Source organism: Malurus melanocephalus, unplaced genomic scaffold, assembly GCF_030028575.1.
Source record: "Malurus melanocephalus ecotype Western Australia unplaced genomic scaffold, MMel_1.1 scaffold_86, whole genome shotgun sequence".
Classification (NCBI taxonomy): domain Eukaryota; kingdom Metazoa; phylum Chordata; class Aves; order Passeriformes; family Maluridae; genus Malurus; species Malurus melanocephalus.
Genome location: NW_026623318.1, coordinates 1,921,593 through 1,937,376, shown reverse-complemented (window position 1 = coordinate 1,937,376; position 15,784 = coordinate 1,921,593). Strand labels below are relative to the sequence as shown.

The 15,784-nt window shown below is 56.3% G+C and overlaps 2 protein-coding genes across 2 annotated transcripts in view; one reads left to right on the top strand and one right to left on the bottom strand.

Annotated features, from left to right (window-relative positions):
- The first annotated feature begins 32 nt into the window (after positions 1-32).
- POM121 (POM121 transmembrane nucleoporin) lies at positions 33-11,591 on the top strand. The gene is given in 12 exon segments (XM_057367929.1): positions 33-304; positions 580-747; positions 2,879-2,959; positions 3,247-3,418; positions 4,334-4,425; positions 5,134-5,204; positions 5,904-6,028; positions 6,429-6,531; positions 6,789-6,956; positions 7,280-9,025; positions 9,862-9,990; positions 10,203-11,591. Coding segments are annotated over 12 exon segments (3,222 nt in total). The 3' UTR covers positions 10,298-11,591.
- A 43-nt stretch (positions 11,592-11,634) lies between these two features.
- Positions 11,635-15,784, bottom strand: part of NSUN5 (NOP2/Sun RNA methyltransferase 5) — a 4,720-nt gene continuing 570 nt past the window's right edge. The window contains exons 3-10 of the mRNA XM_057367930.1: positions 15,509-15,683; positions 15,320-15,428; positions 14,917-15,055; positions 14,441-14,556; positions 13,948-14,126; positions 13,668-13,869; positions 13,444-13,596; positions 11,635-13,277 (exon numbers count right to left, since the gene is read on the bottom strand). Coding sequence (XP_057223913.1) covers positions 13,178-13,277; positions 13,444-13,596; positions 13,668-13,869; positions 13,948-14,126; positions 14,441-14,556; positions 14,917-15,055; positions 15,320-15,428; positions 15,509-15,683 — 1,173 coding nt within the window. The 3' untranslated portion in view covers positions 11,635-13,177. The remainder of the gene's footprint in view (positions 13,278-13,443; positions 13,597-13,667; positions 13,870-13,947; positions 14,127-14,440; positions 14,557-14,916; positions 15,056-15,319; positions 15,429-15,508; positions 15,684-15,784) is intronic.

Here is a 15,784-nt window from a genome sequence, read left to right as displayed (position 1 = left end):
CGTCGCATCCAGCCCGGGTAAGCTGGGGGAAGATGGGGATGGAGCAGGCGGGGAAGCCCCAGACTGCCTCGTAGGCGCTGACCACGCTCTGTCCCCGCAGGGCTCCACGCTGCCGGCCGCAGGCCACGCGCCGCCGGTACCCGCTGCCTCAGGCCCGGCCTGCCCTGCCGCTGTGCCTGTCCACCGCCCGCTGGGAGGGCAGCTCGCCCCGCAGCGCGCCTTGGGCCCGCCGCGCCGGCCCGCTCCGCAGCCCCGTCACCGTGAGGATCGCCCCGCCGGGCGCCGGCATCGCCCGCTCCCCGGCGTGAGTACGGGGGGRACCGGGACACACCTGGGGGAACCTGGTTATCACCTGCAGTGGGTACTGGGACAAACCGGGGGGAGYCCGGTTATCACCGCTCTGCTACCTGTGCTGTGCCCGGGAGCAGCATCCCGTCCTGAGCGCTCTCTGTATGGCTGGGAGGATGGTGCTGTACAAACCTCTGGGAAGGTAGAGCCTGTACCCCCTTCTGTTGGGGGGGGGGGGGATCAGATCTGAGATCCCAGCGGCCTCACATCTTGCTTTGCTCTTTTYCACAGTATGGAGCAGCTGGTCTCACCTCTAGCCTTCCCGGCCACCAGCAGCCCTGACCCGTGTGCAAAGGAGACTGTGCTGAATGCCATCAGGGAGAGCAGGAAAAGGGCCGTGGAGGAAGAGGAGGAGGAGGAGGACCAGCCTTTTGGGAACGATCAGGAGAGCAAAAGAAGGTAAAAAGGCAGCAGTTCAAGTTGCAGCCAGTTTGTTGGGAAAGTCACAAACGGGACTCTCGCTCCAGAGGTGACAAGTGGGATATGTCCCAKGGTGTGCCAGCCACCTTGAGATCCTGAGTTAGGGCTGGAAAAGTACAGTGGGAAATGAACTGCAGAAAGGAAGCACACCATATCCATCATCCAGACTTTGGTGCTGCATCCAAAAATCTTCCAAGGCTTTGAGATCAAAGGGATGCGTTTTATGTGTGAATCCAGTGTGTTCACATGCCTGACTAGGATGTCTTTTGGGAAGCCTGGTTGGTACGTGGCTTCTCATGGGGGTTTGCGGACTGGAAAAACATGGTGGGGAGTGTTGATGTCTGTTGTGGGCTCTTATTCAGCCAGTCCCAGGAGAGGTGGGATCACASGGTGGAAGCATCACACTTGGAGAGCTCCATGCACTTCCCTCAGGTGCCGATCTAGTAAATGGAGGTGAAGCAGGAGGGCAAACAAGAGACACTGCTGCTTTTGTTACTCAAGGTCAGCAACTTCCATTATTGCATTTTAAGGAAGGGAGGTGCTGTGTCTTTGCYAGTATCCCAGTAAGGACAAGGAGTAAATTCTGACAGCCACAGTCTGTCAAAGCCTTTCCAGCTACACAGGCTGGAAAGCACTACCTTGCTATATTGCCCTCCTGCTTCCCATAGAATCACAGGATGATTTGGGTTGGAAGAGACCTTGAAGCTCAACCAGTTCTACTCTGTGCCATGGGCAGGGACACCTTTCACTAGRTCAGGTTTATCCAAGCCCCATCCAGTGTGGCCTTGAAGGCTTCCAGGGATAAGGCAGCCACAGTTTCTATGGGCAGCCTGTGCCAGGGCCTCACCACCTTCCCAGGGAAGAATTTATTCTGTGTATCCAACCTAAATTGCCCTGCTTTCAGTTTGAAGTTTTCCCTTTTGTGCTGTCACTGCACTTCTTGATGCAGTCCCTCTTCAGCTTCCTTGCAGGTCCATTCAAATCCTGAAAGGCTGCTGAAACCTCCACACTACTTTCTCTACTTTAGGCTAGACAGTCCTGCCATCTCAGCCTGTTTCCATAGAGAAGGTGCTCCAGTTCCCTTACGAACTTTGTAGSTCTCCTTGGGACTTGCTCCAGCAGTTGCTTCATCCTTCCCAGTTGTGTCCATGGAGGCTGTTCCCTCTGGGCTGGGGTGGGGAGCTGAGACATTGCTTTRGCAGTGCCTGTGGCATTGTCCTGCACCAGGGCTGCTGCTGGAAGCAGTCCTAAGAGCACGGTAAAGCAGGGCACACCATCCTCCTCCAGYACTGAGTTCCCATCTCTGAATGCTTGGCTCACTGAATCTGAGCCCCACAAGCCAAGCAGGGTAACAACAGGATGAGTGCACAGAGAGGATCAGCTCTGGGTATTTTTCTTTTAAACTTTTTTTAATATGTCAATATAGAGCTCTGCCACAAAAGCCAATTTTCAAGGYATTAGCGTCTGGCAAGCACAAGGAYTGCTTGTAGGCAAAAAGTTCCATGTCCTTGGAGGACAGAAAGGAGCTGTGTCAGCTGGAGAGTGTGTGATTGSCTGTGCTTTGGGGTCAGCATGCTTRGAACCTGAGGGGAGCACCTGGCCAGGTGCAAGCGCTGTTCTACACCTCCAGCTCTTCTTCACAACAGCGTTGCTTTTGTGATTTTGACACTTCAGATCCCCATGAAATCATAGCAGGAAAGGGAATTCAGTTTCTCACTTGGAACAGCCCAGGGTACTGGTTAGGAAGAGGTCAGAGATGGGAGTTTCAGAGCTCAGGTCTGTTCAGAGAGACTTGGCAGCTCATTTCTGAAATTATTTTGGCTTAGAGTAATGGTTTCAACAAACATAGGGTTTGGGGTTTTTTTACACCCCAACTACTGTGCCCATCAGGCATCTGGGAGAGCKCCTGTGTTTGGGATGAAAGTTGGTGAGGACAGGCCCTGGAGGAGAGAAAATCCACAGCAGGATATGGATGGGGGAAAGCTCTGCACTGGCTCTTGGGTGCCAGGAAAAAAGCAAGGTTTGAGCTCTCTCTGGGTGYTCAGCCTGTCTTGCCCCAGGCTGGAAGAGGCTTCCCCGCTGCCACAGGCTTCTACCTTCTCTTTCACAGGCGCCACGACAGCAGTGGAAGTGGGCAGTCAGCATTTGAGCCACTGGTAGCTAATGGTGCCCCTGCCTCTCTCATACCCAAGTAAGTGCCCACTGGGCTAAAAGCATCTGCTGGCATGGGAGGGAGCAATGTCTGTGGGATCTGGAAAAAGGGGCTTGGGTTTTGCTTGCAAAGTTTGACTTTGGGGCAGATCAAGAGAGTCTGTGGTTGTGCCTTGAGTGTGTCACTCTATGACAGCAAGTCTGTGCTGCTTCTGAGGGTTGTTTCTAAGCCCTGTGCTGTAAGAAGGTGGAGGATTGCCTTCCACCATGGRAAGAACTGGTGGACAGGAGCAGTGAAGAGCTCATCAAACCTTGATCCTCCTCCAGGCCAGGCTCTCTGAAGAGGAGCCTCGTCTCACACTGCCCCGATGACTGCTCCAACAAGAGGTCTCGCACCTCCTCTGTAAGCTCCCTCAACAACACCTACGCAGGTGGTATCCCCAGCTCCATCCGCAACGCCATTGCCAGCTCCTACAGCTCCAGCCGGGGTCTCGCACAGGTAGGGACACTAGCTTGACATTGTTTTGGGATCACCCATGTGATTCTAGCTCCGGGCTTGTGAGGAGACACTGGTGTGGCTGGGTRTCTGGACCCAGTGTGGCTCAGCCTGGCGATCGGGTGGGCTGTGGGCCATGGGCCAGGCAGCAATTACCTGTTTTTTGGAGTCCCAGGCGGAGCTGTCCTGCTGCTTTYACAGCAAACCAAGAATGAGGCTTTTTCTCTGCTTCCTCATCCTTGGCCCATCTGCTAGACTGGATAGATCCAGGTRAAAGAAAAATATACTTTTGCTGCACTGGCACCTTTTAAGCTGGAGTCAGCAGTGTGGGAGCTGTGTKTTCCTGCTCTGACCCAGGTCCCACCTGCTGACTGTGATGGAGCACTGTGGCCTGTCTGGGCTTGCAGATGTGCCAGGGACACATAGCCATGGCCACTCTGGAGTTCTGTCTGTGTAGGGAAAGGTTTGCTCCAGGCAGTGGTAGGAAGGGGTTTGCTGGGGCTGCAGAGAGTCCAATCCTTGCATTGGGATTCATCTGCTTTGAGCTCCTGGCAAGGAGGTGCTGGCTTCTGCAGGAGCAGCCCCACACACGAAGATGTCCAAAGCAGTGGGTGGCCTCTGCTTGTGTCACATGAAGGCAAGAGCTGGCCCAGCAGCGTCTTCTCTCCGTGTGCCCAGCCAGGGCTGTAAAGGTCCTGGAGGGTGCTTGCTCCCCATGTGGTTTCAGCTTGGGGTGGCCAGACTTTGCGCTCCCAAAAATGTGGAAGGGAGTTAAGTGGTGGAAAAAGCTCTGGACTSAGTGGGCTTAATTGCTATGGCCCTAGGCAATGGGGCTTAGTGTGGGTGAGCAGGGGTAGGGGGGCTGTGCTCTCTGCCAGCCCCACACCAAGTTATTGCTGATGTCTCTCTGCATTCCAGCTGTGGAAGAAAAGTGGTGTGAGCATGTCCCCCCTGTCCAGCCCAGCATCCTCCCGCCCCCAGACGCCGGAGTGGCCTCTCAAGAAAGCCAGGTAACCAGCCTSTTCACTCATGCCAGCTGGCAAGGGAGCAGTCCTTCCTAGCCATCCTAGCATACAAGTCCCACTTTCCACCCTAGTCCAGGCCCTGCTTCATAATGATGTGGAGTCTTACTTGTTTTGATTCCCTGTCACTTTGTCATGCTGTGGCACATCCAAGCTGTGCCATCCGTGGCCCGCTCCCAGGCCAGGTCAGAGATATAAGGGCTAAGGTTACTACAGTGGTGATGGTGCCTCGTGGCATTGGCACGGCCTGAGTTGCCATTGGGAAGAGACAGGCCCTGATTTTTTCCATTTCAGAGTCAAATCCCGGGATTTGTGTGTTAGTGTCTGCCTTGGAGCRCAACCGGTGTTCTCTTTCCTAAGTCAGAGGGGCCTGAGCTCGTGTCAGAGCTAAAACTGACACAACCACCTGGGTGGCCTGGCCTACGAGGGGCAGTGACTCCCACCACAGGCTCCCAGCAGCCCCCCTGAGGCTGACTCGTCTTGTGAAGGGTGCAGAGACTCAGCCAAGCTGAGTCTGCAGCAAGAAGCAACTCTGCCTGGAGCTGAGCTAAGCTTTTATCCTAYGATCTGTTTGCAGGAGGCAAATAAAGACACAAGGGATATTCATGGGAGTCTTCAGCATGTTCYGTCTCATCCTGTTCCCTGGGGACAGAGTTGAGCCCCATGTTGACCCTAACTGCCTTTCTGCTCACACAGGGAAGAGGAGTTGCATCGTTCCAACGCTTCCACTCCAGTGAAGTCAGACAAGGAGCTACAGACAGAGAAAGGTGAGCATAGGTGTGCCCTGACACTGTACCCAGGTTGGATGGGTCATTGGTGTGAGCAAGAGCAGGACAGGAGCTAGCTGAAATCTGCAGTGGGACTGATTTGAGAGGTCACCTGGAAACTTGGCATGTGCCATTYCTAAGGCGGTGGCACTTCTGCTGGCCTCAGTGACTGCCCTAGTGGGATTTTCAGGTGATGAGGGGTGCTGACATTGTCAGGGTTCTAGCAGATGCCTGGGAGCTGGCTTGCAAGGGGGAACTCCAGTTCCTAACCCAGCATGGGTCAGGTGTCAGCCTTGGTCCAAGACTTGCTGTAGTATGAATAGCATCCTGACCAAATTCTAGGCTAAGCTTATTCCAATGCTTGCTCAGCTAAATTAGGGAGGAAATCCTCTGTCCCCATGGCAGATGGGCCCCATGATACGATGCCATCTGTGATACATGGTTTGGGTAGACAGTGTGTTGGCACCATCCATGGAGCTAGGAAGAGGCCACTGCTGCACAGAGCCCCTCCAGCATCTTGTCACACACTGACAAGCTGCTCTTCCAAGGCATCACAACCGTGTCCTCACCTTCAGGCCATGCTCCTGTCTCTGCCCTCTTGAGTGGGGCCATCCAGAGAGCAATCAGAAGGGGCAGCCCCGTTGCTACAACCAKACACCTCTCTGCTCAGAGCTGGGCTTGACTTGTCTCCTTCTGTAGTGATGGAGTCACCAGTGTGGAAGAAGCAGAATTCCCTGAGCCCGTCGTCTACGTCAGGGAGCAGTGGGAAGCGCAAGCGGAAGATCCCGTTACTGTCATCTCTCCGTGGGGACCAGCTGGTGCTGGTACGTCGCTGTCTCGCAGCCCTTTTGGCCCCTCTCTGGCAATAGAATGTGCTCACTGCAATTTCTGCAGGGCTGGGGGCACACTGACCTGCCTGCCCTCAGGAAGGAGGCCCCGTCCTTGGCCGAGTGGGAAGTGACGCTCTCCCCAGCCCCAGTGTCTGGTGGGCTGTGCGTGGTTGTGCTGCCTGCTGCCGGACCAGGTAATGGCCTGGGGAAGGCCTGCCATGCCCTCAGTGCCACGCYGGGGGCCCACCGAAACTGGGGACCGGAGCTCCACGGTAGCTGCGGCAGAACCACCTGCTTCATGGGGCTCGCCACAGCCAGTCGCCAGCACACCTTCAGAGAGGCTCTGCCCGCTTCCCTGGGAAGGAGCTAAGCTGCTGCTGCTCTCTCTTGGCAGCCCCCGCCGCCTCAGCTGGGCTACTCCATCACCTCGGAGGATCTGGATGCAGAGAAGAAGGCAGTGCTGCAGTGGTTCAACAGTGTCTTGGAGGATAAGGCTGGTAAGGATGGGCTCGGAATGTGGAGGGGTAGGAGCAAGCCCAGGGCTGGCAGGCCAGGAAGCTCCAGGGCGAGTTCCGTCTTGGGTCTGGGAGTGCTCTTGATGCCTTCCAGCTGAGGAGATCTCATGCCTTGTGGTGCTGGGTGAGGTTCCCAGGGCTGTAGGGTGTGGATGCCATTTCCCTGCTGGGAAGCTTCTGTTAAGGTTTTGTTCCCCACAACCAGTTGTGGGTCCTGATTTTTTACTGCTTCCCTGTAGATGCAGTTCCCAGCACCACTGCAGAGACGACACCTGTGTCCAGGCCGCTGGCATTTGCTGTGACCTCCCCAGGGCCTACGCCTGCCTCCACAGCTGCCCCATCYAGCTCCTCGCTCCTGGACAGCCTGAAGAAGATGCAGAGCAGTCAGGCTGCACCCACAGCACCAGGTGAGGAGGAGGAGTGTTAGCAGAATGGAATGCCAGCAGAGCCGGGCTGTTGCAGCAGGAATTCCATGTTGCCTCTGAGTRAGGCAGGTGACAAAACCCCTTGTTCAAATGCTCTGCTGGCAACAGAGCTGGCAGGCACGGCTTGAGGGGACACCTTTGGGGACACTGAGCCCCTGGTCCTGATGTAGTCTGGGGTAAGCATGGAGGGCTGGGTCTGGTGGATGCTGCTCTGGGAGCCTTTGCAGCAGCACGTTGCTACTGGGCAGAAGGATAGGATTTTGAAGGTGCTCCCTGTCCGTAAATAATCTCTCTTCCCTTTCCAGACTTCACTGGAGCTGTGGCAGCATCCCTACCACCTCCATCAGCTGGACAGCCTCCTGTGCCCACTGTGTCACTGGAGTCGAGCTCTCTGCCTGCCAGCTCTACTGACACCAAGCCTGTGCCCGTGTTGAGCACACCTGTGCCCAGTGCGCCTTCTGCCCTGCCTGTGCAGCCCCCCAGCAGCCTGGCCCCTCCTGCATTCACTGAGCAGAGCCAGACCCCCAGCAAGCCTCCCTCCTTCCCAAAGCCTGTCCTGTTTGGGATGCTCAACACTCCTCCAGCCAGCCAGCCAGCAGTGACCACAGCCACTCCTGCGCCCACCACAGCCACTGCTGCRCCCACTGCATCCACTGCTGTTCCTACCACAGCCACTGCTGTGCCCACCCCACCCGCTGCTGTGCCCACCACAACCCCCACGTTCAAGCTTATCTTCGGTGCCGTGCCGAAGAGTGAGAGCACAGCTGTCACCTCCATCACAGCCACCATCTCTGCAAGCTCAGGCCCTGCCTTGACGTCCTCCACATCGACCATATTCAAACCCAGCTTTGGCAGCATCACTGCAGCTTCATCTCCAGTGAAAGTCTCTCCCTTTGCCTTCAAACCTGTGGCACAGCAGGCCACAGAACCACCAACTGCCTCCACAACTACCGTGGCAGGATTCGTGGGTCTTCCCAATGTCATTTTCACCACTGCAGCTACAACTGCCACCACCCAGAGTTCCTCCACTGATGCCACCATTAAACCTGTTTTCAGCTTTGGACTGAACCCACCTGCTTCCACTGGCCCTGCTGCCAGTGTGACCATCTCTGCTGCCACCTCCACCAGCACAGCACAGCCCTTCCTGTTTGGGGGCCCAGTCAACTCTACTCCCAGCACGGAAACCAGCTTTGCCACCCTAGGGTCTGTGTTCCAGTTTGGGAAGCCACTCCCAGCCACAGTCACTGCCACCACCAGTGTCTCAGGAGGCCCTGCCTTCGGCCAGGCACCTTCAAACTCAACAGTTGCTGCCACCACTGCGGGCTTTAGCATATTTGGAAGCACYACATTGGCCTCCTCTGCTCCAGCCACCACAGCTCAAGCACCACTGACATTCGGCTCCTCCATTTCAGCTTTTGGCAGTTCTTTCAGTGCCAGTGCAAAGCCACCACCACCCTACCCTGGCASTGGGAGCCAGCCCAACTTCAGCACTGGGCCTGCAGAGAGCCAGGTGCCTGCCAGCAAGCCGGCTGCTGGCCCCATCAGCTTCACCCCCCCATTCAGTTTCGGAGCCCCCCCGGCACAGTCGGTGGCTCAGCCAGCATTTGGCAGTGGTGCCCCGCCAGCCTTTGGCACGACCAGCACCCAGGGCTCCTTCGGCACCAGCAACAGCCAGACAGCATTCGGGACCACCACCTCGGTGTTCTCTTTTGGAACAGCCACTTCCACCACATCCAGCTTTGGTGCCACCACCCAGACCACAAGCAGCAGCACCGGTGCTGCTGTCTTTGGCACCACCCCATCTCCATTCACCTTTGGGGCCAGCACACAGCCAGGCCCCTCTGCTGGCACCTTTGGGATGGGTACGGCGGGCCTCASCAGTGGGTCCCCGGCTGTGGCCTTCAACTTCGGAGCGGGGCAGAGTGGGGCAGCCCCAGCAGCAACACCATTCGGCTCATCTCTGCCACAGAGTGCACTGGGAGCACAGGGCCAGAGCACGCCCTTTGCCTTTACCATGACCAGCACTCCCAACARCAAGCCTGTGTTTGGAGGTGAGTCATCCTGGAATCATGGAATGGTTCATGTTGGAAGGCACCTTAAAGATCATTTTGTTTCACCCCCTGCCATGGGCAGGGACACTTTCCACTAGACTAGGTTGCTCAGAACCCTGTCCAGCCTGGCCTTGAACATTTCCAGGGTGGGATGGGGGTGGACAGACCATCTTGGGGTTCTAGAGTTGGGCAGCAGTACTCCTGATGGACCTTGCCAAGCTCTTGGGGTCTACAGCCCWGGCAAGGTCAGTGCTTGTGCTATGCAGAGCCTTGCCATACAAAGGGAAGGCACTACTATCACTCCCTGTCAGGATCCTGGCCCTCCAGGGAAGGGAATCTCTAAACTGTGCTTGCTAGCCCCTCTGAATGCACCAGCTTCCAAAACTATGCCTGTCCATGTATCCTGCAGGAGCCAAGATCATCCCAGTCCTTAACAGCCACCTGCAAATCCCTGGCAAGTGGGAAGCTTCCAGCCAACAACTGCCATCACTTTGTCCTTGCTCTCAGGGTTACCCCTCAAACTTCACATCCTCACTGGATGTTCCCAGCTCCTGTAGAACTGAAACCCACACATACTGAGCAACTCCTTGATCTAGAAAGGCCAAGATATTTTTTCCTCCTTGGCAAATTCTGTGCAGCCCTGCTGTTGGGGAGAGCTCMRGGATTATCCGGAGAGTGTAACTTCYKCATGGAAAGAGCTTTTCAGAAGCCAGGGTTGGTCATGGGGGAAGGATTGTGGTTCTTTAGCCCACGAGAGCTTCGTCTGGGTGCCACTGGCTCCCAAAGGCTCTTTCTCCTTGGCCAATCYTGGCTCACAGTGACCTGTTGCTTTCCAGGAGCTTCTGTGCCCACCTTTGGGCAGAGCACACCTGTCCCAGGAGCAGTGGGCAGTGGAAGCAGCACCCTTTCCTTCAGGACACCCAGCACTCCTGCCTCAAGCTTCGGAGGAGTTGGCTCTTCCTTTGGTAAGGAGGGAGTTGGTGCTACAGCCTTGGGGAACTCATGGGTCATGGTGTCCCCTCAGGTTGAGGGTAGTGGTGGGGCCACATATGCTCTGGGAGACAGCTCAAGTGGTACCTGGTGGACTCTGGGGGCTGCTGAGCCTTCTGTTCCTGCCAGGGTGAGGATTGCACTGATCCCAAAGCTACAGAGACCTGAGCAACCTTTCTGCTTCCAGGTTCGTCCACCCCCACCTTCTCCATTGGGGCAGGATCCAAGACGGGCACTCGCCAACGGCTGCAGGCACGGAGGCAGCACAATCGCAAAAAGTAACGCCGGTGCTGCTGGGCCCCACTGGCCCACGTGTGGGGGGCTCCTGGCTGGAGCTGTCCCTGTGGTGGGACCAGGCCCCATCCCTGACACCCACCAGAGACCATGCTGGGATGGGATAAACCAAACTCTTGCTACTTGAACAGTTCTAGAGCCAAGGCTGGATGAACCTCTGTACATATCTGCAATGTTCCTTCCCTCACTTTATTTTGCCATGTTTAATAATGTGTAAATTTTTCCCCATTTGCTTCTTATAGCTGTTCCTSTGCCCCTCCCCAGCCCTCAGCCAGCCCCGTGGCCATGTTCCACTCAGAGACTGGCTGGGGACATGCTGTGGTTCCAAGCTGCTATCAGACATTGTCTTCATCAGGTCCCAAAATCTTTCCCATTGTTCATCCCATGACCTGGTGAACACGGTCCCATCCCTGCAGCTAGGGCTGGTTCCAGCATGGCACTGTTTTGGTGCCACAGGTGATCAGCATGGGTGCAGCTGGGTGACACCTCTTGCTGTGACTTCATGTCCTGTTCCTTTGAGCTGAGGACATGCTGTGGCATGGGGTGAGGATGGGGGTCCCCCCACCCCTYTCCCATCCCCGCTGCTCCATGGGGCTGTGGGTTGCCCCACCCTGCTCCCTCCGTTCTGCTTTATCTGTGCTCCTGTTCCTGCGCTCACTGAATCGAGTTTGGAGGAAGAGCTGAACCGTGTGTGTGGCGGCATGTTGGTTATGCCGGATTTGCTGTTTGGAGTTTCTTTTTTGGGGGGCACCAGTCCTTGGGGGGAGACGTGCCCTGGCTAATTGGGTGTTGACAGTAGCATCACTGCGTGGCTGCTCGTGCTGGGGAGTTGTCCCTTCCGTGTCATGACTGAAAGGCAGCTGGGCCAGGGGGTTCCAACTGTGGCAGTCTCTTCCTTCCCTTCCTCTCTGTCCTAGTGCCTCTTCCCCACTTCAGGGAGCTTTGGAGCTGCTCAYAGAAGGAGTCCAGAGCAGATGCGTTCTCCCTCCTATCCCAAATCTGTTGTTTTTMATTTTTCAGTTCATCCCCATCACTTTGGGTTTACCAGCCCCTAGGAACTGTGGTGCTGTCTTCCTTGTCCCCATYCAGCCAGGAGTGGGAATCCCACCCTTTCCTGCCTGGGAACTTSTGTGGGAAGAGACTGCCAGAGCTGGAGGTCACCAAAGAGCCTCCCCCTGCCCCAAGCAAGGGATGAGCACTCCATTCCCAGGAGTGCTTTGCTGCCAGGTTTTTACTCTCTGAGCCGTGTGAGTGTGTGTGCCTGCTGAGGTCTAAAAAAAAAGCAAGAAAAAAAAACAAAAAAAAAAATCACAAGTATTTAAACATTTTTTAACAAAATAAAAATTTATTTTTATATTTAAGCTAGATTGCCTTCAAATTCCTTCAAGCTTGGTTCAGTGAAGTTGCCAGTTCCCCAGCTGTTAGTGTTTGGCTGTTCCCACCCTGGCTGTACCCACGGGAATGCACTGTGCTGGGAAAGGCAGCTGCATCCTGTGGGCTCTGCCATGCTCCCCCTGCTGTTCCCTACATCATCCCCTTCCTTTTAAATGTGATGTATGTGGATGTGACTAAACCTTTTTATGTTTGTTTGGTTTTGTTTTTTAATTATTTCTCTGAGGGTGAGGAGCAGGAGCCCTCATATTACGGTGCTGAATGCCAGGGACGAGGCATCTTTCCCAGCAGGAAGGGCAGGTGATGAGCTCTGTGTGGCACAGAGGAGACACAGCCCCATAGTGAGGGGACAYAGAGGACCCGCAGGTGCTGCTGGGGGTGTTCTGGCCATCAGCCACTAGCATGGCTGAGGGCACAGTGGGCTGAGAGCAGCCAGGCTGGGAAAATGTGTCATTGGAGTTCGATGAAGCAGATGGGAAGGGGCTAGTGCCTGCCTGAGACTGATCCCAGGGGTCCTTCTCTGTGCCACACGCAGAGTGCTGGGCTAGGAGAGCACATATTCCCCATCCTTGAGGTGCCAGGGATTGGMCAGGTCAGTTCTGGCAAGATGGGGATGAGCAAGGACCAGGTGACGGATGCCCTCCAAGTAGCTGGTGCACGTGCTCCCACACAGCTGTGAGGAGCCAGGCTGTCCCTTTCTTACCCCACAGCCCCTGCTGGGAGAGYCCCTTGTACCTTGGAGGAGGCTGGTTTTTAACTGACTGAAGACTTGGATCATTCCTGGTGTGACTGATGAGGATTTTAGTGTGAATGTGCAATTTTTGTTTCCTYGCTTCTTATGTCCCTGGTTTAAAATAAAAACAACTGTGTTCACCTGGCTGTGCCCATGTGATTCCTGRCCAGGGTGGTGCTTGTGGGGTTCAGGTCCAGCACCCTCTGGCTCATGTGTCCTCTCTACCCCAGTTCAAAGGCAGGTGCAAGGCCAGGATTGTTGTTATGGTTGTTATTAATTTCTTTTTCCCCTCGCTTTGCCTCTACTATGAGCAGTGGCAATTTCAGGGCAGGACTGCACAGACTGGAAAASACAATGAARAGAAAGGAACTTTAATCTGCTTCAYCCCTACAGTGAAATGTTTTTTCAAACCTCCACATCAGGCTGGGTGGCTGGGGGTTGGAGTTCTAAACGTGATAAAAACGCCACCCTTAATCCAGCTGGAGGACCCCAGTCCTGCAGACTGCCACGTAGGGGTTGCCTTGGAGGCAAACCTGGGGCCGCCTCCAAGCTGGCTGCAAGGGGCAGCCCTGGGTGAGCAGTTCCCCCTTACTGGCACCAGGGTGGTCCCAGTGTTTGCACTCAGTCCCTGGTGTTAAAGAATTCCCACCATGACTGCAGCTGWCACAAAGCTTGACTTGTGTTCAGTCCAGCATGTGTTGCCCCACAGCCCCAGATGTGCAAGGGTCTGTCCAGAAGATGTTTCACTCTTTCACTCGCTGCTTTTTCTTCTTCCTCTTCCTGGGAGCTAGTCCTGGCTCTGTTCCTTCTCCTAGGTTCTCCTTGACTGCTGCAGGCAGGGAGCTGTGGACAAGAGCAAATGGCCTATGTCACATTCACCAGTGGTTCCTGCACTCTGCTCCCACACCGACCACCCCTCACACCCTCCCCTGGGTTTCCAGAGCCCTGACCTTGGCCACRGTGCTGCCAGAAGCAGTTGGCAGCTGATCCCCTAGTGCCCCCCTCTCACCTGGGAGCAGCAGCCCCTTCCCTGCACAACTCCAGCACAGCCACAAAGAAGCCATGRGTGAGCGTCTCTGCTGGGGAAGCACGGAGGCAGCTCTCTGCTCCAGGGAAGACAGCGAGTCCTCGGCAGGGCCAGGATGGGAAGGTGGTCACCAGCCTGTGGCATGAGAAGGGGGTCAGCACCAAACCCTTCCCTACAGCCTCCCAAATGCCCCAAGCCAGACCCACCTGAAGGCTGAACCCCAATCCTGCAGCACAGACTGAACCACATCCTCGTTCTCCTCCTGGTGTAGGGAGCAGGTGGAGTAGACCAGGCGCTGGAGAGCCGGGAAGCTCAGGGCATGGCTCAGGACCCGGCGCTGGAAACCAGCCAGCGCCTGCAGGCGTTCAGCACTCGGGGCCTCCTCCCCCGGCACCCGGGTCACCATCCCTGCGGGACAGGAGCTGTCACCTGGGGTCTGCAGACCCCCAGCCCAGCTCCAGGTGAGAAGCTGGAGTCTCACATTACCTGAGCCGCTGCAGGATGGGTCGACAAGGATGTGGGTCACCCTGCTGTATTTGGGGTCTCTGGGGTCCACAGTCAGGAAGTCCTGCTGGGCCAGCTGGCAGCCAGTGACCCCCGCCCGTGTCAGCAGYGTGTTTGTGGTGGCCACGCGCTTGGGGTCCACATCAAAGGCAAAGATCTGTCTGAAGGCAGAGCCCAATGCTCAAGAGAGGCCATRAACAGACCACCCAGCCCCCAGGAACCCTCAAATACCGGGCAGGCAGACCTCATAAGCTGCCTCCTTGGAACAGGGCCAGGGGCTGGGAATGAACCCCTATGTGACTTTGTGTCCCCTCAGATCCTTCCAATGGCCCAGCACTGTCAGAGCCACCAGCTCTCCTGAGTTGGTGACAGGTTGCAGCTCTTTCTGCCACCTTCTAGTGCTCTCTGGGCTTGGGGGGACCAGGGCTATCTCCCCAGGGCTTCCCTCCACCCCTGTACACAACCCTGCCCTCACCCCTTGTTCTTTAGGATGGCAGCCAGGTGGCTCGTCTTGTTCCCAGGGGCAGCACAGGCATCGATGACATGGGAGCCRGCAGCAGGGTCAAGGAGGAAGGCAGGGAGGCAGCTGGCCTGCAAGAGGGCAAAGACTATCTGAGAGAGGGGTAGAAACACCTGGCCCCTCCTTGGGCATGGCTGATGCTACAGGGTCACAGGGACCATCATGACACAGGCCCAAGGCCACCAGCAGCCTTGCCCAATCCACAGCCCCCTGCTCCTCCCAGCTGGCCCCCAGCTCCCACAGCGGGTTTTATATTGCAGGATTTCATCCTGACCCTTCCAACTATAGAAGCAAAATCCTAGGGGAGTCCCACAGTTTCTACTTTGGACTTAAATGCTGCAGCAAGCTGAGCCTTTCTTGAAGGAGCTCACTTTTCATCCCCATCAGTGGCTTTCCTGCCCCTGCAACCTCCTGCTCCCCAGCTCCCTCACCTTGTCCTGCAGAATTATGTGTCCTGAAGTATACAGCAGGTTGTCATGGAGGTCTGTCTGCGAAGGGAAAACCAACAGCTCCGGGAGATGAAGATCCAACAAGAATTTTTTTCCAGAGAGGGCCTTCAGCTCCTCCAGGCTGCCCACGAGACATAAGGAATATGAATATAAAGTCCTTATCACAGTGCTTACAGCAAAGCTCAGGCTAAGAATCTTCATCCCACAGTTCTTCTCCAGCTCTAGGCAGCACCCAGAGAGGCAGAACCTAAAAGTAGGGGGTGATGGAGATTCCAACGCAGCCACCCTGAGCACCAAGATCWGCAACCCTTCAGCCCACCAGACCTCATCCCATGCCACTCGCTGACATCACAGGAAAGGTGGGGTAGCAGAAAGAAATACTGACCTTACTGCCTTGCCCAAGTAAGAGTATCCCTGGCGCTTGAAGAAGTCAATCACATCGTCCACACAAGTCTTCAGGGTGTTGACCCGGACATAGCGTGGGACCTGGGTGGCTGCAGAGACTGGGCAGGTCAGACACAGTCCCCCGCACTGTCCCCAGCACAGGGAGCCCACTCAGCCCAAGCCCACTCACCTGTGGGGCTCACCGCCTGCTCCGGGGCCAGCAGGTCCTCGTTGCGGCTCACCTTGAGCCGCACCTTCATGCGGGCCAGCTCGGCCTCCAGCCGTGCCCGGTGCCGGCGGACCAGCGCCTTCCATCGGCCCCCGCACTTGACCCCCTTGCCGAAGAGCAGGTCATACACCAGGACCTGCGGGAAGGGGACGGGGTGAGCCCGGCCCTCCTGCTCCGGGACACCGCGGCACAGGGATCCCGCGAATCCGGGACAGCGCGGCCCAGGGATCCCGCGAA